We start from the raw sequence: 24281 nt of genomic DNA, 5'->3' as shown, positions 1-24281 counted from the left end.
AGCTTGGACTTGTAATAGGCTCGGGAGACATGTTCTTTTACAGAGACCTTTACATAAGGAAATCACTTCAAACACAGGAAACACGGTTGCTGTGGTCTTTATGTTTTCTCAAAGAAGGTAAAACCCTTTACTCCAATCCGAGCTCACCTAAAAGGTTGATTTCCCAGTTTCACCCCAAAGGAGAAAGCAAACTCCCTTTCCAGTCAATAGATAGTCATGTTCTTGCTATCAGAATCAGAGGTAATGAAGGACAGGAGGAAAAACAAAAACAGGATATAACCCACTTCCTTTACAAGATGCATTATTTATTTATTGGTTATTAGGTATCAAATCCTTCCTGGATAATGCAGAGATAAGCACAAAGATAAAGTTAAGAACAAGTCGAGGGGTCTATAACACCACAGACTGCCTGCTGCTTCTTGACACACTGGGGAGAAAGACATCAACAGCGAGGGAGTCCTCCAGTACTCTGCAGTCTTACAACAAAAACTATCAAATTATTAAAAAAAAAAAAAAAAACACTGTTAAAGCCATTACAGATGCTCATTAACAAAAGCTGCTAGCAGGTCCTGGTGCCCCTGGCTATAAGGTGCTGGCGGCAGAGGAGAAAAGTCTGTTCCTGAGGCCAGCGAGTCAGGTCCAGGGGCTTCACCCCACTGCCCACGCTCGTACATGGCTGTTTGCTAGTACATACCACAACACAGAGGTGATAACAACATGCTGCTGGGGAAAAACAAACAAACAAACAAAAACAACTATAAAGGTAAGCAAAAAACCAGGATAACATCCTGTGTAAAGGCAGTACACTCATGCCCAAGCACTGGTCAAGTGTGAAGTGATGTCTCGTAAAGGAAGGGGGAGTACCTTCCAAATAGGAAGGGATTGCTAACATCTAGACTGAGAGCTTTGATCTTAAAAGAAGGTTAGGGCTTAGACCAGCAAGAGTTCTTCTTGTAAGGTGATAACTGCTTGCCTTTCCACACAAGAAAACACTAGTTTATCTATGGAGACCACACACCAGCACTATGCTGCTGCTCTGGATGTATGGTTGCAGGCAATTGCAGGCCTCTCACAAATCCCTCCCCAAACATACTGATTTTCAAAATATAAAACACACCCAACATTCCAACATGACAGACTATGTTAGGAGGCGCATACTAAGATACCCACACAGCACACTGATTCCCAAAAACCCTTGTCTGAAGACAGGAGCCCCCCAGCTGACAGCCCCAGCCCTGACTGACAGCCCCACAGAGGGGCACCCACCACCTCCATTGCCCAAGCTTCACCACAGCACTTCAGGAGGCAGTCAAAGCCCCATGGCACAGGGCAGTGGGATGCTTGAGATTTTCTTTCAAAGTTCTTTCAAACTTCCTTCATCTTTAAGAAGCCTCCAGCAGCCCCAAACACCACAGTCTATCCCTCTCTCTATGCCTCAATATGTCCTGAGCAGTATGAGCCCCTCCAGCTACTCCCCTGCCTTACCGGCACCCCAGCCTACCTGAGTGCTGCAAGCAGCCAGACACTGTCCTTCATCTCCACTACCGTGATGGTTTAATGGCCCAAGGCAGCTGAGTGACTGGAAGGGCAGCACCACCCCAGCCCTAGTGAGGTGATGTGAGGCAATAAGTGCCACCCTGCCCGCAATGGGCTAGCATGCGACAGCAGCCATCTGCTACTGCTGCCATCCCCCCAGCAGTGCCTCAGCACCTGCCTCAGTGGAGCCTGTCCTGAGAAACACCAGGTAAGGGGCTTCTGTGGGGAATGCTGGTTGCCTGCAAGCCAAGGCCTGCCTTGGCCTGGGCAGGCTCTTTTCCATGGGGGGTCGGAGAGATTTTGGCTGGGTAGGCGTGGCAGGGAAGGTGTGTTTCATTAAATTAAGTGGTCTGGAGTTTTAGGAGTTTTTAGAGGACTTGTTAACTGCAGTAATTGTTTTTCCTCAGGCAGTGTGCTGGATATACATGAGCAACTTGGTTTAGTAGAAGGTGTCCCCGTCCATGGCAGGGATGTTGGAATTAAATCATCTTTAAGGACCCTTCCAACCCATCCCATTCTATGATGCACATCTTGTGTGAGGAATGGAGACAGGAGGCCTGGAAGTAGAGGTGAGGTGTTTACCAATACAGAGCAGGCCTAGAAAAACATGGGAAGCAACCCACAAAAGCAAGGGTTTGGGTTTGCGTATCCCTCTGGAAAACACCACGAGGCCGCTCAGTGCGGCCTGTCTGTAGGGACTCAGAGTGTGGCCTAGCGGTGCCTGCCCATGGTGGCCCCAGGGAAGGAGGAGAGGAGCAGGTGGCGGGTGTCCTGAGAGTGAGGACAGAGAACAGCTCGCTTGTGACAACCCATGCGCACTGCTGGAAATGGAGTTGCTTAATAAGTCTTGTTTTTCTGTAAGGTTTTTTTTCTGCAAGTTTTTTTTTCTGCTTCATTTCCTGGGACCATTTGAGGATATTAATTGACAAATGAATACACACTAGGGCTGCACGGTTGTTTTTGTGGTTCCCTCCTCACATCTTACAGTAGACGTTATTTTATGTATCTTTATACTGTTGTTTTTGTTTGTTTGGTTGGTTGGTTGGTTGATTTTTTTTTTTGGTGGCATAATAGCTGATTCCGACCTCCTTTTGTAGAGACCATACTTGCCTCTGGCTTCTCCTCAGAGGTTAAGGTGGAGAAGATTAGCCTTGTTTTCTGCTTCAGATGTAATGCTTTCCTGCAAGCAGCTGTGGGCTGGACTGCGGAGTCACTATTTCAGTGTGTTTAAAAATACAAGAGCCGCAATAAATGCAATTGAAAGGTTTGGTAATCGTGAATGAAGGGGATCAAGCTTGTTACTTTGTCCTATTTCCTCAGGGAAATCCAAATGTAGAGCAGTAGTTTAAATAAAAACATAGGGGCTTTTGAATCTGTTTGAAGCACATGTTTTTAAGAATCTGCAATGGAAATCTTTTAGGCATAAATGAAAAAAATATTTCAGGCAACAGGAATTACTGCTGATCCAAAGGGGTTTGGATAGCCTGAGATGCAATGGTCAGGACTTGTATTCTGGGGTCAAACTGGGCAAGTCTACTTCCTTTCAGTTGGTAAAGCAGTGGTCTCTTTGGAGTTATGAAGAGTATAAACTTACAGTTCTTGGGATGATGGGAATTATGTTTGTCAAAGCATTTGACATGTAGGTTACCTAAAGATTCTAGATGTTCATATGGTCAGTAACTTTCTACATGTATATAAACCCAAAACACATAGGAGGAATGTTTCCAGTTGTTATTTTCACAACAGTGTAAATTTACTGAGGGAAAACATGACCAAAGAGAATCCCTTCATGTTTTATACAGATTAAATACATTATAAGTTATTGTATTAGACTTAGAATTCATTGTGTTGACTGGAACGTTACCTTTGAAAAAGGAAAAAAAAATCATGGATATTGCAACGTGCAGAATACCTTTGTCAGACTCCTATCCAGTGCTCTGGCTGTGAGTCAGTTTCTCAGAAAAACCTTTTTTTTTTTTTTTTGAAGGATCTTGGGGATGAGGAATCTCTCTGAGATGCAGGACTCTTGTAGAACACTTTAATTGGATGCTTTGGCTCATGCCTTTCTGTGCTGCTTAAAAATTGAACTGATCATTTTTTATGACATGGGACATATTGCTGCCTGTCTTGTGACAATATTCTTTATAACTTTTTAAAAACTGTATTTAAATCTTATGAAAGATGAGAGATTTATAGCTGTAAACAGAGTGGGATTTTCCAGGCCACTTGAAGGGAAATCAAGCAACCAAAAACTCATCAAACAGGTCTAAAAAATGTTAGTCTTATAGAGGATTGAAGTTAACAATCCTGTTTCCCTTAAAGTACTTTTGCTTTTTCAATATCTCTTTGAAATGAAAACAAAACTTACTAAAAATTATTTTGAATGGTATAGTTTAAAAAAAAAAATGTTTAGCCAAGACTTTTTTGACCTGGGGACACCTGGAAGATTCGATTGTGTGATTCAAAGTAAATCAGGCCACAAAGGGACTTGAAGCCCGATATCTAGTCTGAAAAAAGCTGTTGTGTTAAAATTCTATCACAACAGCCTTCTGAATGGCATGGCTTGAAACGAACAGCATATTTTGTGCCTAGCAGTGGGAGCACTGCTTGTGCATAGCATGTCTTTATTTTACTGCAAGCCTGGTCAAATACTTTTAGGAAGGAACTTTGTGTCTCTTAATTCTTTCCCTAGCTCTGCAAATGGGATAAAATGATAAAATGCTATTGCTTTGGTTTAAAAAAAAAAAAAAGAGAGAAAAACAAAAAGGAAAGAAAGAAGAGATATGTGCAATCTACAGTATTATTAAATACCTTTTGATCTGTGAAAAATCATCATTGTAATACCGACTTTCTTTGCATGTTGCAGGTCACATCTTCCTTGTATTGGTGAACTTAATCTTGCAAGTTTTGACAATATATATGCTTTTCTGCAATATATTACCAATATATGCTTATGTATAGTATTTATAAACATATATAGTTTTATTTTTGTAAAAGAAATTTAAATACTTTATGCTTTGTGATAAAGAGAAATATATTAGTAGCTTCAGCTGTTTGCTGTATTGACATGACATTGTACTGGGAAAGAGTGCGAACAAATCATTTTTATAACTGGGTGAATGAAAAATGATTGTTTTTAGCTTCACTCATCTCTTTTTATTAACTTCAGGCACAAATGCAAATCATCAGCAACCAGATGTGTAGTCTTTGTATTACCTTATTTATGATACATGATTATGAAACAACAATGCTAAAAAAAAATGCATTTATTTTTAGATCACCCAAACTTACATGCCAAGAATTCAAGTCTGATTTGTAAGTAATTCTTGTTTTTGGCTGTATCTCATGTATGTGCTCTGGGTTTTGAGGTTGGAGTTTTCTATAATTTTTTTCCATGATTGGGAAGAGTTGCAGAATGAAGCATTGTTAGACGTAGGAAAGACCTCCTGGAATATCCAGTAAGAGAATTACTTTATCAGTATGTGTTTGCAAGAGCTTTTCAGTCTGCTTCAATAAGACCAAAGTGATCAATCATGTTTCAGCTGCTTTCTCAGGAACAATATTGTTGTTCTCAAATTTTTACCCTGTATTTCACATATGTATTTGTTTCCATACTACTTACGCTAAATAATTTCTTCTTCATAGCAGTATTTTGTAGCAGTTTAGTGCATTTATTTTCTTGGTAAGTGTTAATTCCTGATGTGCGCATCTTTTCACATTCCACTCAAACAGAAATTAACCCTTCAATTATTTCTGTTGTTAATTTGGGGAAACTGTGCTCTGTCTCTGCTGTGCTGGGGAAGAGGTGGCTATGCTGTGATATTGCTAGTCTTGTCAGATCTGGGTCAGGTGGAAGAGGATTAATCTGCCTGTTTAGTGGTAGTGGTTTTGCATATGCCACTCAGTCATGGCCATCTTTCCTCGTGTGAATATTGTTGTATGCTCTTGATGGGCTCCTTGTCTGTGTTTGCCTTCAGGCCTTGTTCAGGTTTAGTATTGATCTATATCCTAAATCCTTGTCCCCTTATTCCTTTTGAAGAGGCAGTTTCTCAAGTGGAATAGTAGGCTTTTGTCCCACTAAGTCCAAAAGTAGTATTTTTCTGCCTGCTTGATGTTTACCTTTGTGCCCCCCTAAAATAGAATCTTTCCCTTTACTCCACAGAGGTTTTCACCTCTTCTGCATCCTTTAAGTGTGCCTTCCAGTTATTTTTCCCAAAGTGTCTCAGTGGCTGATCAAAGAAAACTAATTACCTAAAGATGTTGGTTCTCTGAACAGTGGGTTCAAGATAAAGCCATCAGTGTTGCAATGCACAGCCTGGGATAGGCGATTTAGGCAGGCGTTGCTGTGTATGGCAGAAATGGGAGAGGGTAAAATGCCTCACGAGTCACGTCTTCCTGTAACGTCTTCCTATAATGTGCCTGTTTGCTTGACCAGTTTTCAGCAAAGATTGAATCTCTTCTATTGTAAATAGAAGGTAATTAAAATAGTTGCTATATTTATATAGGCTTCTGGATTTGGTGTCTGTCTTGTTTCTGTGCAACAAGCTCTTTCCTTAAGAGAGACATTATGAATTTACCAGTCAGACAAGTAGTAAGCTTGGAAAATACTTATGCATAACAGCTCCACGCAGACAATTAAGACAGTGCTCTCCGAGCATCATCTGTTCATAGGATTTCAGAAGCTTTTGAAGCCAGTGATTCTGGAAAAGTTGCCCAGGTTGCAGAGCTTAAGGAGCTGTATATTTCATAGAATATTTTAGTTCAGTTATTTCCACTGCTCTGGTCTTTCCAGTAACTGGAGCATAAAGAATCGTGCTTTACTTTAATGCGTCTGAGGGAATACTTTTAATTTACCTTTCGTTTGTGAAAAGGCAGCAATGAAAAATTGAAAGCCATGACTTTTTCTAGGGAATAAATCATCAAAAAATACTGTGAACAATTTATTTGGGTTTTAACTGGTCAAAGTATTCTTGAATACATACAGACCCAGAAATTTATTCCTGGTTAAGAAATGTGTACTCCCTTTTCCTCATGTATTTTTTAGATTCTTAACCAGCTTGTACTCAGAAGTTCTCATGATCACAAAGTCTGTTTCCATACAGCTATGAATGAAATTTCACAGCTCCTCATGTTGTAGTAACAACGAAATGGAATCAAATTATTTTTTTTCCTGTGGCTAGTGATGAATAACACGTACTTGTGAGTAATTTTCAGTTGCACTTTCTTCCCTTCAGACAGCAAATAAAGCTAAAGAGCAATGATCATTGAATCACTAAATAATTGTTAGAAATAGTTAAAATTTCAGGGCAGAGATGCATTCTAATTAAAAAAATAATCTTGGGACTTTCAAATCATTTGATCTTTGTCTTGTGGTTGTAGTATATGTGTATTAGTCATAATTACTGCTGTCAAAGCACAGTTTCCTAGAAGCCATGGCAAAAAGACAGTAAGAAATCCTTCCTCACTGACAGTACCATCACAGCAATGCCCAGCATGGAAAATACTCACGTTGTGAGGATTTGGGATGTACTCTTCCTAGGATTGCATTGTAGCCTGCTGAATTTAGGCTTTAAAACATTTTTCAGATATGTTCCTGGTGAATAGAGGCTCCTGTCCAACTGGAATTAGCCCTCTGAAAGGCTTCAAATTTTGCAGAACTAGCTAGAACGCAAAGCTGCCTTTAGAGCCTGGTTTTGCATAGTTCTGTGTGTTCAAACATTCCTGGAATTACGGGATTCCCCACCAACCCCGCGTGCTGGAAAGTGTGTGAAGGCCATTCCAAGGAGGTAGTTGTTCTTGGGACATACATGTGTGTGCGTGTGTGTGTATAAAGCATGGCTGCATGTGCTTGTCAAGCCTACGTGATTCTTCCTGACGAAGAGGGAGTTTGGGGACAGTGATTAATGATCTGCTGGGATGAAATTACAAGGAAAGATTAAATGTTTATAAATCCATTAAGTAGTGACAAAGGAAGGGGTCTGTCGTCTAAGAGTATTTGAAAGCTGAATAGGGCATGAAGGGAAATTAATTGTTTAACATAACAAGAAAATTCATTGTGCTGGGAAAAGGACCATGGAAAGGGAATCAGACTTCTATGTACACTTACACAGAGACAAAGGTATTTTTGCTCTTAGTGTGCAACATGGTCAGCAGAAATGCTGTAGTCATTTATGGAAACCTTTTTCTTCCCTATGATCTTCTTCATCTAAAACAATCCATTCTGCAGTTTGTGCATGCAAATTGTACCACTTTCACCTTTGCCTTTCAGCCTCCTGAGGCTGAAACAGACAGATTAGAATTAGCAGCCATGTACTACGAGGATAATCTTTATCACACTAACCTTTTGTTTTCCTTCCATAGGTGAGAAGAAGGATAATATTTCATGGGCTTTGGTATATCACAAGAAACAAAATCGGTGCAGAGAATGCAAGCAGGTCAGCTCTGATTTAATGAAGTTCTAAGGTCTGTTTTTGACTTGAAGTATTATGGTGATTTTATTGAAATACCAGTTTCCCAGTCTTGAATTTATGAGAATAGCAGAACAAAATTGTTTAATGAAAAACAATCTTTTTTTAAAATTTAAAGGTAGTTTTATTGGAAACATATGTCTCATTCAAGATAAAAGATCCGTGATTGACAAAAATGGAAAACTGAGGTTTTTTTGTGGTTATCATTCATCTGAAAGTTCTTTAATTCTTTATATTACAGTACAGTGTGCACTGTATCTGCACTGTTGCTGTCCCAGTGGGAGGCTATATGCCTTTTGGGCCTCTCTGTAGATTTGTGTTAGAGCAGTTAAAATTCATGTGGCATTAACTGGTAAAATCTGATTCCTTTGCTCCCATTTTTTAGCTGTTTACAATTCATAAAGAAGCTAGAGAGGTTCACGCAGCACTGCAGTAACTGTGGAGCTTGTGCCCTTATTGCTCACGACATCCCCCCTAGGATGACACGGAGCAACAGAGCAGGGCTAGAGCTCACTCGGTTTGCCCTGGGAGGTGGAACCAGTTAATTTGGTGAAAGTCAGAGAAGTAAAAAGAATGAACTTTGTCTGCTAGACCAAGAGAGAGTGGTATCAGCAGAGGAAAGGTGGCTTCTTTCTTTCATTTCTCAGTGTGAAGGTGTCCAGATAAAAACATACGTTTCCTGACTTCCCCACCATCTGTTCTAACCTTCATGTGTACTTCTTGCGTCTGTAGGGAATAAAAGTGCTAACTTCCAATCTAGGTACCTAGCAGCTTTGCATATGGTGTCAAACTGACACCTTTTAACTTGAAACCTGGTTATAGGAAATGAGGAGCCTTGGTGACAAATGTTTCAGTGTATTGTAAGGGAAATGCTTTTGTTTTCACTGCTGGGAAAATTTCCAGGCCTTCACCACGAGGTTTTGGCGGGGTTGACCATTAGTAATTACTTACTGATTTCCTCCAGTAAACTGCTGAGACAAATAATACGGTTTTGAGGATGTGAAGGTGTACTGCACTGCAGTGTAACAGTTGGGGATCAGGCTGTGTTGTGTAACAGTGACTTGATCCTGAAAGACTTGAGGCCAGGGACTAAACTTGCTGGATTAGCAGAACTGGCACAAGTGTGCCAGTTATTTGGGGCCAGAGAGAGCATTTTATACCATCTTCAAGCTGCTTCTAGATTGACTGTCTGCTGATAAACTCCCGATAACTGATGTCTTTGAAGCTGAAGGATAGGAGGGGACAATGGAAGAGTTACTAGAAGTAACTCGGGGTCAGGGTGAAGTGTTTGGGTAACTAAAGTGGTCTGAAATCTAATCCAGTTCTGTTATCTCACAGGTAGTTTTCCAGCTGACTTAGTTCATTGAGACCTGCAGTAGGATTTGAAGTTTTGTTTGTTGGTAGAAGACGGGGAAATTCCTTTTTTAATCACAAGGATTGATTGGTTTGAATGGGATATCAGGCATGATGGATAGCAAGACCAACCTGACATAATGGTATTTAACTGCACACCCTTTGATAATCTGATTGTTTGATCCCTTTCAAATATGAGACAGCCTAGACACAGTTTATCAATAGTTCTTCTTCAGTGAGATTCTTTTTCTTGTTACTCAGAAATTATGTTCTTTATTTCCATAGCTGCATCATTGGAATACTAAATCTGTATGGTCAAAATCACTTTTCTACATTTTATAGAAATAAATAATTTGTAAAGAAAACCACGACTGTATCTCTCCTGTGACAACTGAGTCATCTGCAGCTGTGCAAAATGAGAATCGATGCTAAAAGCTTGGGATGATTTAAGGGAAATGACAACTTCGCTCTCTTGCAATGGTAAAGAACTGTGCTTTAAGAAAGGAAGGGAGGAACCTGGACAGGCACACAGCGGTATGTCTCTAATTTCTCTAATTTATCATGAGGAACTAAAGGTATCTGTATAAACTCAATAGGCGTGACAGAACACTACCTGAGAGTCGTTTTTTGTATCTTGAATGTGAACATTCATTTTTGCACTCCATGGATATTTTGTATTCATACAAACCACAAATATTTATATAATCAATACAAAACTTTGTGAATGCACAAGAGCAGACCAAGTAAGTCCAACAAGAATGGAACTCAAGCCTAAGAGCACTGGTCCTGCAGCAGTAGCCCACATTGGTGGGAAGGACTCAGTGTGTGAGGGCTCAGGCTGGCTGGTCTCTTCAAGCTCTCCATTGGTGCATTCTTCTCAAGGTGTCTGGGTCCAAGAAAACACCTTCTTAGTAATGCTGGCACATGAGCAGTAGGACATAACCGTTCAATAAACAAGCAATGAATTGAGATTTATTAACTTTGATTTTTTTTTTCAGATATTTACTTATTGGAGCTTGCCATTTGCTTATTAGGTGAATTCAGGAATTCCTTTGGGTTTCTCACACTTTGATCTTGTGTCATCTTATCAGACTGGCTACATTTCCTCAGAAAGAGACTCAAGCTTCAAGTGGGAGTCTAGCTTCTCTGCTAGCTTTTCTTCTTCCTTTTCTTCCATATAGCTATTACCTTTGCAATTCTTGTGTATTAAAAGAAGCACAGTCAGTGTTCCTTATCAAGTTGCTTGGAGACAATACACCTGAAAACCTCATCTCTGCTTGTTGGGACTTGGTGGTGTTAAAGGATCCAATTCTTTATTGTACAAGTCTAAGTCTGGGGTAACTGCCCTGAGGACAGGGTGTTACCTGCAAAGAATATCAAGACCAAGGTGCCCTGCTGCATTAGCAGCTCCCTTCTCTCCTTTTGCAGCCCCACCATCTACTGTCCAGCCAGAGACCTCCTACTGCCTGTGATCTTAGGGCCTGACTCTGTCTCAGAGCAAGCTACCTTGTTGTGAACTCGGTCCAGATTTTTGCTTTCTTCCCAAGCTGACACTCATTTGTACACTGCTTATTGGCTAAGATCTGACCTTGAGAAACTAAATGAAGAGGGACAGCAAGAGGAAATCAGTTTGAAAAGAAGGAGCCAGAGGAAGCCTGCCAACATAATCACTACAGTAAGACTTGGGAATAGGGTACCAAAGAGTACTAAGGAAAAGTCTGGTTCTCACAAGGATTCCTGCAGCCTTCTTGCTTGAGGCTTTCTGGACCCTTCCTTATTGCTTGACCCCAAGAGCTCTTGGGTTAACTTCATCACTAAAGAGCAGTTCTTGCAGATTTTCCCAGGCTTGGGCCAATATGCATGTACATTTCTGGAGTTTAACTTTTCCTTTTTCTTCCTTTATTTTTGATATGGGTCACAACAGTTTGACAAATTAACCGTATTATTGAAATTGCTATTTGTTATGTAAAGATTATACCCATATGTGGCATTTGTTTGAGTTTTCATTTTATTTCTGGTTATAATGCTCATGCCAGCCTAATTAAATGCTGTTTTCCTGCTGGAATGTAACATCATCGCAGCCAAATAATTAGATTGGCTGATGATCTGTGACATACAATTTCTTTGTCTCTGCGCTTGTAGCTTTCTTTTGGGGAGCATAACTTTGTTCCAAGTCTGTCAGCAGAGCGAGACCCGAGCACGGTGTATAAGAGATGCTGTGTGTCTATGGGAGATGGGCATGGCACTTGCAAGGGTCTGGAGCTCCCAGTGAGACGTGGCTTTGAAAAATGTGCAGCTTCTGTTGTGTGTTTGACTTTACCTTTGTGGCAGCTGTGAAAACAGCTGGTGTTTCTTTCTTCCCATATTTCTTTTCTTTCCCCTTCAAAATGCGAATCAAGCCTTAAATGTTTTATTAAATGAAATCTAATTACTCTGGCTGAATGCATATCCTTTGTTTTACTGAAAACAAAAAAACTATGAAAAGAAAGTAATTATGTGAGAAGGTATGCTCTCGTGAGTGACACTGCTTCTTTCAAAGCCTGGGTCCTCTTTCTACTATATTTCTTTGCCCTAATTCTTTCTCTCTGAGCTGGACTTGACAGGACTGAAGGTGATGGGAGAAGCTTGTGCAGGTTCTGGGGCCTGGTTTCAAGGTGTAGAATAACCAGCACAACTCAAAGCTTCCTAAAAACCAGAGGAGAAAGGCTGAAGAGCCCAAATTCACTGAACTTCAGCCATGCTGTAGATATGCTGCAAGGCAGCTGCTCTGGCCCATCTGCCACACTTTTCTAGTGGCATAACGCGCTTGGCACTGGCTGCCTTGCACTGCACAGAAGAGCTTCTCCTGTCCAGCCGGGGAGCACAGCTGTGGCGGTGGGCAAGGGGGGGATTGGTCATGGTGCCATGGGGTGCTGAGCATGCGTGTCGTGCAGGGCAGCGCCAACACAAGGGAAAGCAGGTGACAGCCCCACGCTCCCAGGAGATGTGCTGTGGGCTGAACACTGATGCTTCTTTCTACCTTCTGCTTTCTTCATTAGCTGGCACCCACATCTTGATATGCCCTGGCGAGGCACAGGTTTCTACATGCTTGGCAGGGTTTGTGCATGGTGGGACTTCTATAATTCCTTTCTTTTTCTGTTTGTAAAAGGACAGACTGAAGGAATGCAGGCTTTTCCTAACTAAATGTGTGCATGTGTACTTTATGAGAAGTGATTGCTGATGAACAATTTTGGCAATGCGTTTTATTTTTATACCATCTTAACGTACAGTATTATCAATCCATGTTTTTACTGCTTGAATTCCTTTTCAAACTGGAAAAAGTAGTAATTTTGCAGAAGAAAGACAGATTAGTGGGGTACCCTGTTCTATAGGAACTGTATTCTGAGAGCAATTTGGGTTTCAGTATGCAAGATTTTTATTATGTACTTTTATTTTTAAATGAAACTGTCTGTCATAAAAATGAATCTCTCTCATAGAGGTTCTCCCTTGCTGTTTTCAGTACCATTTCGTATTAAAATGATGGAACTGGATAATCTAGCTTATGTAGAAAATATTATTCAGCAAGGGAATTATTATCATTCATGTTTGGTGCTGGCACTGAGGTCTCAGTGCATGTACTGCTGACAGCACTTTACCTGTCTTATATTCTCACCCCAGCAGAGATACCTGATGCTGCTCTGGAAGGTTCCAGTCTTACAATCATTAAAATTGATGAGTCTTTCACTGATTTTTAAAGGGATAGAGATTAGATCCTAACTTCATTGGCTGCAGATGCAATACCTTAACACGAGGGAAGGAGAAATCACTTTCCAGTCCATCAATTTATGCCTTAGAACTGAGAATAGATCAGAGGAAATATCTGGACATACAGTGCATGATGAACAGTCCTATACAGCTACATAATTTCAGCCCCTTGTATAATGTTATATAACTAGGTAAGTAAATAATATATAGGAAAAAAATTTCTTCATTATAGTTTCATTTATGGTTTTGCTTTCCTATCTTCCTTCTTTACTAGTAAACAATATGCAGATAAATTATTTTTAAGGTCTTCCCTTTTAGAGAACTTAGCAGTGCTGATTTGAATTTTCATTCTACTGAGCATTTTTAGACCCTAAATAAGTTTTATCAAAACTTTCCCTTGGGTAGGTAAGTGGTCACTTCAGATAAAGCAAAGAATTGGGTTAGAAAAAGTAAAAAGAAATGGATTACTTCAGGATTTTTTTTTCTTAAATCTTTTTTTTTTTTCTAAATGGTACTTTACAAACCCAAAAGCTTTCTGAGAATCATTAAATATTTAAAGTTAGTTCATCAAGAATAAAAAAATATATTTAAGCTTTTAAATCCTTTCATCTGCTCTGATGTGAACTCGAGGGTTTAATCATAGAAACCCTTGGATGCTTGCTGATGATGCACCTGTCAGCTTTCCTTACCAGTATAGAAAGCATGGTAAGTAGGGCTAATCTTTCAAACTGACTTTCAAACTGTCACTTTTGAAATCACTTTTGGGGGTATTGAAATTAATGTGTAAAATGTAAATAATGTTATTTTTAAGGAATATGAAAAAATTAAGCTGGTTTGCATTGAGAGCAATTTGATTAGGAAGCTTTAGAATCATATAATCTGACATTCTTGCCATGTTCTAGTAAAAATAAAAAAAAAAATAGAAAGGCAGAATAGAGGAAGGGCGGGGACAGTCAGCTCCATAAGGATCATTAGGTCTTCTAAAAAAGCAGGCTTGAAATTCACAAGAAAAGAAATAACTTAATGGTGTTTATTGTGCACAGGTTAGGCAAGTAGGAGTCAAACACCAAGTATTTCAATATTATGCTCCTAAACGGCACAAAGCTGTGTTGTAGTAAAGGTAAAAACTTTTTAAGGGCCTGCTAATCTGTAATCTGTACCCATATACGTCTCCTGATGACTTCCGTTCAGGTACCTGGCAGACCCAAGCTGCACAGCTGCAGTGCCCTAGAAATCCTCTTGCAGTGGCTGGAAGTGCCTTTCGTTTGCTTTGGGTTCACAACTTGCAGCGCGGGGCCTGCTGTATTCTTTGTATTGACAATGAATAAATATATTAGTAACATCCTCATGATGGTTGAACTTAGTGCATCTTCTTAACTGTGTCTTTTCTTAGTGTCTCCTTTATGTAAATTCATATTCCTGTGCCTGTTAATGATAACTGAAGATTTCATATCAGGCTTCTATCACCCTTGTTTGGATTAAGTTGTTGAAGGTGTTAAAAACGGGCACCTCTGTTCCTGGAGAGCTCTAAATTTGCCCTAAGCAAGCTGTGGTGGGCTGTAAATTTCACTGGTGCTGTTTAACTTCAGCTACACCCTGAAAAACTGGGAGATCACCCAGTTCTTTTGGTTTTAATGTGGAGATTACATTCAGTGGATCTGGTCATATCCAATGGAAATTCTTTCCATGCGTGCGCTAGCTTTCTGAGTTTTTACCGTAAGTAGCATAATCAGGTATCACCCTTCTGAAGGGTGAAGAACTTCTGAAGAGTAAACTGTAAGTTTGTTTCCCCACATGTCATCCCTGCCAGAAATTCTTATTACACACAGGAAACAGTTCTGGAGCCACGTGGCTCTGATGGTATACTATCTCAACCAATACTTTTTAGATTTTTTTAATATTTTTTTTTAACTCTGGAATAACTTAAAATAATTTTAAAATAGTGGCTAGATTACCTCCCACAGCGCTTGTGAGAAGGATCAGTCTGCTTTGGTGTGGAAAAGGAATTAAATTCAGCAAATGTGGTCTCCTCAGAAATATTCCTTTTCTATTTTTGGATAAGGTTGTATGTGTGTGTGTGTGTGTGTGTGTATATATATATACACAATCAGTATGAGGTGTACAAAAATCAAATTATAGTGACAGGTAAGAAAAACAGGTTCTTAAAGATATTTTTGCTAGGTACTAAGCCTCAAGTAGGATAATGTCAAAGTGAATGAACCTTGAAGCAAAAGCTGACACAGGAGGGGAGGCAAGCACAGGAACCATGGTAAGAAAGCTAGATATTTTGATCCAGAAAATTTTAATTGAAGAACTTTTCAAATAGCAGAAAAGATTGATGTCCAAGTTCCCGAAGCAGAGCTGCAGGCCAGTAGCCATAAAGATCTATATTATCTATGGAGAAGTCTATTTAATAATTCTGCCAGTTAGGAAGGCTGATTTCTATAGAAACTTGCAGGAATCTTCTGAGTACAGTCTACCTTTCATTTTTAGTGGGTAACACTCTTCAAGGTGGAGCAGGTGCTGCAGGCCGAGGCCTGCCAGGCTGAGGGCCAGTGGGCGGGCCTGCAGCAGGCACATGGCGGCCTCCCCCTGGGGTACCTCGCTGTGGTACAGGGCAGGGGCAGGGCAATCAACACCAGCAGGTGATGGAGAAAACAGGCCTAAAAGTGCCTTCAGCTACAGACACTGCGGGAGGAAGGCTGCCATGTGGAAATATTTCCCCATTACTGCTTGCTGGAGTAAATAAGAGCAGTGGTGACAAACTATAGTTGTGTTTTCCTCATTAGCTGCCCCTATTTCTGACTAGAACATCCCCAAACTGCATTGTAGGCAAAACCCCTGTTGTGTGCCAGGAACTTGGAGCTGCTAATGAATGCTGATAGAGGAGAAGGGCTTCAGTAGTTTTTTCATGTAAATGGGATCGACAGTAGGTCAGTGACAAACATGTAAAGGAAGGCAGACATTTAAAGAAAATGATTTAGTGAGATAACTTGTGTGATTTTTTTTTTCTCATCATACACTGAAAGAAAAGGTTCTGAACATGTAAATGAAAGGAGGCTGCAACTGTCTGGGAAGCTACAGGACTCTGCATGGGAAGGTGATATTTGAATTTGAATTTAGATAACCATTGCATGAGCTAGCAAGCCTTTCAGCTGAGTTTCAGTGGGCAAGAGCACTGCTTTTCTTCCCCATTCCTTCCTCTATGTCCCAATCTAATATATGAAAGAAGAAAAATAAGGTTTGGGGCAAGTCATTCTCTCTCATGCCTGCCATGGTAAATTGATATGAATTCCATCATATGAGCCTTGTCTAAGTAACTAGTCAGAACCTCAGCTGGTACAGATTGCTTAACCCCACGGAGGTCACTGTAGCAGGACATTTACACAAATGGTCAGCTTTGTCTTGTGTTATATCCCCTGAGGGGTAGAACACTTCTTTTTTCTTTTTTTTTTATCCTCTGGTTTGTCATTCATTAGGTATTTGGTAGATGGATAGTTTAGGAGATCACCTTCTGCACTGTAGCTATTTTTCACAGTGTTCAGCAGCTGCAGGTACTCGATCTAAAGCAACCCAAAGACAGACCACAGTACCAAAGGAATGATGTAGTCAGGAAAATCAGTTTCATAATTAAAGGTATTTATGAAAGGCCGCTTGAAAAGGGATATGTCTAAAGCCAAATTCAACTTACTTTCATCTGTATTACAATTGATACTGAAAATGGGTGGCTATTTTTGTCAAATTTCCTTCTCTATAAAGCTATGGAATCAATGCTACTGTAATCCTCATTTATTGTTTTCCAGGATTTCCTGTTTGCATCTAAGCAAACTATTTTTCCAAACAAAGCCTCTGTGCTTTAAGCATTACACAAAGCTAAAGGTTAGTATTTAGCGCTTCAAAATATGTCTCCTTGAAAACAGAAAGGTTAGCACTTCTGTGATTATACACAACTCTCTTGTATCTGCTGTGTAATACAAAATTCAAAGTTACTCTGATTAGACTTTTTAATGATCAGAATAATTGCCTTTGGCTGCCTAATACTTAATGTTTGTGTTCTGCATCAATATTCAGGTGAACTAAGTATATGACTCCTTCACACTATGAAATGATTGCAGCACTTAATGTGTAAGGGCTTGCTCCAGAGATACTGAGTGCCCTTGTTATTGTTGACTGCTGTGTGTTCAAAGAGCTGAGATCTTCTTAAGAGCTACGTCTGAGTCTCTCTGGATCAGGACCTGAAAGTATTCAGAATAAGCCACAAAGTAAAGCAGTCTTAGGACATGATCTGTGTGAGCCCGTCAAGGATCAGTTCATTATGGATTCTATTAAATGAAATGCCCTCTACAGTTGGCAGAAAGTTGAAAGCAAATTAGTCTATGAACATGTAATTTTAAATTCTGTCAACCTCAAGGAAGTTGGCATTTCCCTTATGAGAAGCCTTTTTCGTCCCTTCACAGGTTTCCTGTCCCGTTGTAACAGTTCCTTTGTCTTCTAACCTGCCTCCTTTTCTAGGGAAAAGGCCTGAAGGGACAGATCAGTCCCTTGGGACCACAGAGACTCTGCTCCAAACTCTTGTTTTTTCCAGGATCACACTGACAGGTTGAACCTGGGTGGCAGGAGTCAAAGACAAGGGCTGTGATCAGTGGCTTTCAGCTGTTCTGTGGCTATCTTGCAGCATTTCCCAGTGGACACAACTGAGCATTCAATGAGTATGGAGCTGAACCTCATGGTCCCATCTCAAGCACCGCACCTGGTGCTGTTCCATTGCTTCGTCCTGATCCATACTTGCTTGTATAAAGTAGAAGAGTTCTAACAAAGCAGAAAAAAAAATGCAAAAGTAGTTAATAAGCTGAGTGGGTAGTTACTGGCAAGACAGGTCCAGTTTTCCAGTCAGACTCAGCCATGGCAATATGGGTTTATTAGAAACCAAGTAAAGCTCCAGCAGTCGGAGGTATTATTGGTTGACCTGGACAGAATCTCCCTTCAGGGCTAATGGCTGTTTTCCCTTTATATATATATATATAAAAAAATTGAAACAAAACAACTTTATGATATTAATTTACTAGCTTTTTCTCATGGGAAAACGCTTTGTTAGAATATCCACCATTAGATCTGCTCATCAAGCTGAAGTTGTAAGTCTTGTTTGGGCTAGGAGCTTGTTGAAGATGATGGCTAGATTGCTTAGGTCTTTGTAAGGCCAGCTGGTATCTTCCTCATAGTGATGATGAAACCACTGGGGCCCTGCAGTAAAGGAGAGAATGTTTCCCCTTATCCAAATAAAAAACTTGAGCCTTTTTAAAGATTCTATTGTGACCATCTATACTCAAATTCACAATGGAGTGTGAATCCTGTTCTTATCTTTATCGGTAAAAAGCCTTCATTATGCTGCTACAAATGTGTGCGGGCTGAATAGCTGCATGACCACAAAGACTGTGGGCTATGTCTGAACTCAGTCTGCTGAGTGTCAGCGTAATTGGGAGAACACTCCTGGGAACTATCGCCCCCCTTCCTCCCCCATCTGTATATATATATATATATATGTATATATATATGTGTGTGTGTGTATATAGATATGTATATAGATATGTATGTATTTGTTGTTCATATAACATTCCCCTGTGGTCTCTCCCAAAGACCTGGATGAGCCATTATGGGTAGTCTTAAGTTCTTAGACTCTGAAGGTGACCACGTAGGTCAGTTCTTGGGAGCAAAGTCAGGAAAGTCTACTGTGATATGGATGTATGAGACGCTGATAAACTCAAATCATGTTTATAGCAGCCTAGCTGTTGTGGACTCCCCTAGAGTCCCTATATAGCATAGGCAGAATTATTGTAACCACATTTTTTTAGTTCATTGGCACATACATTTTAGAAAACCTAGAATCAGCCATCATCATTACACTATGTCATATCTTTTGAGCATCTTTAAAGACCCTGTTGAGCCAAAATGTCAGTTGTTATGAAAGTACATGTCTTTGGTGATATTAAGAGATCTCTGGTGATTTATGTGGACTAGGGATTTGGTGTTACCTTAAAGAAAGAAAGATACTGTGAAATAATGTGATACATGCCAGGTAGCAGCTTATTCTTTTTATCTAATGATTTGCAATGTGTGAGAATAAGATGAATTGGCAACACTTACATACTGTTGAAATGGCACTTAGAACTGATCCAAGTATCAGTGAGAACAGAAGGTTAATACTACCCAACCTTTTCTTCATCTTGGAGTATAGATGGGGAGCTAAAGCAGAAGAAAAACAAAACTGAAACCCCGAACATCTTTATATATATGTTCAGTTATCCAAAATAACTTTTTCAAATGCTATAAAAGTTCTTGAAAACAAATCTAAAATTACTTTATTTGAAATTGTTTTTTAAGAAGCTATTTTTTTATTTTTTTAAGGAAAAAAAAAGCTGGAGAGGTATGTACATGAGTGAATAAGAAACTTATGATAAATAACAGTTCTATCTGTTATAATGAATGAAAGCTGAAACTAGACCGTATCGGTGTTATGCAGATGGGCTGGCTTAGCCATTTTTATTAAAAGTCAAAACGTGTGAATAACAAATATATGCAGAGACAATCTTGCAAAGGATATTAAAAATCCTCGTGAATGTTTCTGGTATAAAAAAACTTGGGAAGAAAATGCTTTCACCCTGGGCAATAATGACAGTTTGAAGTAATGGATATCTGAGTGAAATATCTAGTATTGCTTTCGGAGAAAGTGAGTAGGAGAATGAAGTGAATAGAAGGTGATTATTTACTATTTCTCACAGTATTAAGGACAAAGAAATGAACAATGATATGATTGGGTATCAGATTTAACTACTAAAAGGAGGTGCTTTCTATGCACACAAGGTAATTAAATCTTGCAGCTCATTGCCACCATAGAGACAAGATATAATGGGTTCCAAATTTCTTTTCTTAAAATAGCACTCGGTAGCCTTCGGTCATGGTCCAGTGCAGGAATCTTTTTACGTGTGTATGGCAAAACCTCTGAGGGTCTAGCGAGAGAAGGATGACTTTCAGTTACCCTGGCTCTTAGACTGTTTTTGCAAGCCTCCACTGCTGGCAGCTCTTGGAGGTGGGATGCTGGATTAGAAGGACCTTTCGTCTTACAGTCCATAAGCATTTGTCTATGGTATCCTGGGGATGTGAATATGAGAACAGATTTTTCAGTCTGTTTGAGAGTGGTGCTCTATTTCCCTGTGCCATCTGCAGGGGTACAGCATTCCCGGGAGTAGATGCAGAGTCTGTAGAAAGAGAAAACAATATTTCAGTGTTTGCACCACATCCTGTCACTGAGGGCACTGTGACTGTCTCTGCTTTGTGATGGGAGCAAAGCAAGTGGTGTTCTGTTCTTGTGTGCCTGGGTTTCCTTCTGCTGGACACCTGGGTACCTGGGCAGAGAAGCTGTGCTGGTTCCCTGATTGTTTCCGAACAGGAAGCATGTCCTTAACTGATGCAAAGCAAGCCAACACTAATAGAACTGGGTATGGAAATGAGCACTAGCCTTCTCCAGACCAGAGCTGCGTATGGTGCTTTTTGATGTTGTGTCTGTACACAGATCTGTTAGGATGGGCCATTAAGGAAAGAGCGAGAGCACAGTTATTACTACCAGATCATAACTGAGAACCATGAGGAAGATTAAAGCCTTGCCTGCTTGAATTTTTTGATCCCAGTTTCTTCAAATACAGGAAACTTTTTTTGAAAGCTGAATCCCTAATAACTTCACTAATGAAATGTGACTAAACAGGAGATTTTATATTTTCAAAATGTGCAGTTGATAAAGAATCTCCTCTGACGAGCTATTGTGCATTCAGCTAGTGTATGCGTGGCTGTGAATCTCTAACGAACTGTTATCCTACTCCAAGCTGCCTTACTCAGACTAGGAAATCACTTTGGTGACGTGTAGTATTATATACCCTAATGCTATGTCGTATTTGCTGTGATTATGCATAGCTGCTGCCTGCTGTCATTGCCAGTACGGTAAACTTGATCCACAGCAATGGTTGTGTATGCAAGTCTGAATGTGTGTACACACATACATCCAGCCAGCGTGTTTGTGTATGCGTGTGTGTGTGTATATGGATGCAGGTGTATATGCACACAGATAGGAACTGTGGGGTTTGTCAGTGTGGTTTGTCAGTGAAGCATTTTTGCAAACAAAAGCACAACGAAATTATTTTTATAATCATAAATGCACAGTAAACAGCATCTGTACATTACTGTTTATTGCTATAAATCTATATCTACTATGTGCTTACTATAAATCTTGTGAATCTTTTCAAGTGTTTACATTGTGTATTTTAAGAGATAATGCAATCTTCACACCATATTAAACTTCCCCTGGGTATTTCTTCAGAAGAAGCTCTTATCTAAGGACTTTCAAGTTTTTAATTCATTTTCTGCTTCAAAAAAATCTGACACTTCAAAATAGCAATCAGGAACTTCAAACTACAACTTGTGAGTCATGTTCAAATCCTATTAGTTCCCCTAATATGACTCTGGTTTACAGATTGAAAATCACACTGTTTCTTGCATTCTCTGTTTAATTGAGAATGATATGAGATGCCAGAACTTTTTTTGTGTGAAGAAGTCAACAACTTGATGGAAAATAGTCTCCCCTCCTGCAAAATCCCATAGATCGGAGTTAATCCCAGCCATGGCAAATGAAACGTACGGAGTCTGCTTAGATCATTTGTGAATATTAACAATTAATGTATTTTAAATATTTTTTTTGAGTGGTAAGATTTTGGCTGATGTCAGTCTGGTAATAGTGAACTGATTAATGGATATAATATTCTAGAATGTCTCGTCTGGACAGTTTAGTTTTTCTTTGTGGGTTATCATGGTGTCCTTCTACTCTTGTGTCACCATAGTGGAACATCTCTGCTCTCAGGTATCCTTTGCAGCGATAATACTCTAAGACTACAATAGAAGCTCCTGTCCCGTGCCCCAGTTTTCTGCCGTTTTGCCTACCTGGTAGTGTCACGGCTTTAAGTTGGGTCACAGGATCTAAAAGGGGAATGGCTTCAAAAATACTTGCTTAGCTTATTTGTGGCAGTTTGTGAGTGGGGATGAGCAGGCAGATGCAGGGAACTTGCCAAGGTAGCTTTTTGGCAGAATAAAGACAGCTTGGGACTGTACCCAGGTGGCATTCTAATGGCCACACAACCCCGGCTGTGGAGTTGAGGCTGTGTTGTACGCATAGCCTTAACTTTCATGGTGACCTTCAAAACGATGGGAAAATGGCTCTTGTTTTGCTTGAGAGTCTGGTTTAAAGAATTTAGGGGTCCAGTCCTCTGTCCTGGTATCCATTTTTGTGCTTCTGGACAAAGTGCAGTTTTGCACTGGAAAGCCTTACCGATGTCAGTGAATTTCATCTCAGTTGTTTTCATTACTGGATGGTAAGGAAAAAAAAAAAATCCTGCTATATGAAGGGACCGTAGCATTATATGAACTAAGTATTTACAGTGTCATAAATTTCTGGTGACAATTTAAGGATGCAAAACCCAAGGAGCAGTGCATGCACTTTGCAAGTGCACCACGTGGAAAATGAAAGTGCTGTTATTGTCAGCCGTAATTGCTGTAGATCATTGGGAGCACCACCTCTGCTCTTGGGCTTGGATATATTTGGACAGGGAGCAGTACATATTTCATGATGCTGGATTTTGCACAATATTCCATTAGTATTTTTGCAACACTCCATTATTTTAATGAAATATGAACATGCATATATTTAACTTCACTCTGTACTTTGCTGGTAAAGAATGTCAAGTTGATTCATGGTGCTTTTTAGGAAGAAAAAGGGAGCATTGTGGATATTATGACTACCTTCTTTAAAGTGCTGCATAATGTACTCTGCCCCACAATCTACTTCGTTGCTTTTGTAAGTATAGCATTCCATTTAGAAATACTTTAGATTTCAATTGTTGGGAAATCTAGTGCATCCCTTGATAAAGGTATCCAAAACGTTAGGCTATCTCACTGTCATTCTTTGAAATGGCTTTTTGTGTGTTTTTTGTTTGTTTACTTTAAATATGTTAGGTCAGATGACAAGCATGGCAGGTTTTTTCAATTTTAAAACACTTCCATTGAAAACAAATTCTGATTTCAACGATTTACAAATGTAAAGCAAGAAAAAACTAAATGCCAAACAGCCTTCAAGTGTTTGTTTAATTCTGGGAATTGTTTCAGATTATAGCGAAATGGAGAATTATTCTCAATGTCAAAATTTCCCATACTTTGTTTTCATTTCCTGATTCACTTAATGATGCTATTCATGGTAGCTTTTATATCAAGAGACTCAATAAGAATGAGATTTTTGTGTTTCTCTGGTGACAATGGCTTTGTGCTTGGGACCATAAAATATCTCATATGAAATCGTGGATAGATCAGCCACATGACACTGGTAAAAATCACAGCCAAGGTTCCAAGAGTCTGAAGGAAATGGCTTTTTCTGTGAAACATGCGGGAGAAAAACTGAACAGCTGGTTGAGGAACCATACGAAATGAGGAAATAGGCAAATCTCCGTATTTTTGTGTTCCTTTTTTGCAGCAGAGCTTCTGCCTAGGGTTTTTCCTGACCTGACTTAGCTTGCTTCCTACTGCTGCTGTACTGGAAAGTGCATTGTGTCTAAGACCCATATATTTAATGAAATTCTCATGTCTAGATCCAAAGTTATTAGAATTGGTAGTGCCAAGTACATGCATGGTAAGAGTCAGGGGACGCAAGTCATTCATTTTATTTTACCAGAAGCAAACAATCTTTCAGTTCAGGCCCTCGCATAATCTTCATGCATGCCTCGCCTTGCTGCTCGAAGTCAGCAGTGGTACACCCACAACTCTGATGGCTGAATAGAGCAGGGGTAAAATTCTGTGGTGGTGAAAGTGATCACCTCTAAGAGCTAGGGTCACTTCTGAAAATCTGTCATCAAACAAGCATTTGGGGAACGAAAAATAGAAAACCACACACACACACAGGGCTTCTTGACTTGAAAAGTCTCAAAACAGAAAATGTCAAAACAGCATGGTTGAAGTGCGCTTTAATGAATGTGAACAATACAGACCCCACTTCTGTAGACAGGCTTTTCAGCTGAATAGTCTCTTCAGTCTACTGCATTTCATTTTGTTAGCTTATCACTGACATTTTAACCAATCCTTCCTGGGGTCCATCTG

At 39.8% G+C, this 24281-nt stretch overlaps 1 protein-coding gene and 1 long non-coding RNA gene across 3 annotated transcripts in view; one reads left to right on the top strand and one right to left on the bottom strand.

The window, feature by feature from the left end:
- The window catches only part of NYAP2 (neuronal tyrosine-phosphorylated phosphoinositide-3-kinase adaptor 2), a 165912-nt gene extending 164238 nt beyond the window's left edge, over positions 1-1674 (bottom strand). For both annotated transcript variants that reach the window (XM_080604051.1, XM_080604053.1), the window contains exon 1: positions 1502-1674. In XM_080604051.1, coding sequence (XP_080460177.1) covers positions 1502-1536 — 35 coding nt within the window. In that variant the 5' untranslated portion in view covers positions 1537-1674. The remainder of the gene's footprint in view (positions 1-1501) is intronic.
- Positions 1622-11793, top strand: LOC308199631. The gene is made up of 4 exons (XR_013954762.1): positions 1622-1744; positions 7897-7970; positions 9699-9890; positions 10355-11793. It is a non-coding gene; the product is annotated as an uncharacterized lncRNA (long non-coding RNA).
- Positions 11794-24281: the final 12488 nt, after the last annotated feature.

Source organism: Anser brachyrhynchus (genome assembly GCF_964034855.1).
Source record: "Anser brachyrhynchus genome assembly, chromosome: 9".
NCBI classification, from domain to species: Eukaryota; Metazoa; Chordata; class Aves; order Anseriformes; family Anatidae; genus Anser; species Anser brachyrhynchus.
The sequence above is the reverse complement of the archived record's forward strand: the minus strand, read 5'-3'. Positions and strand labels throughout refer to the sequence as shown.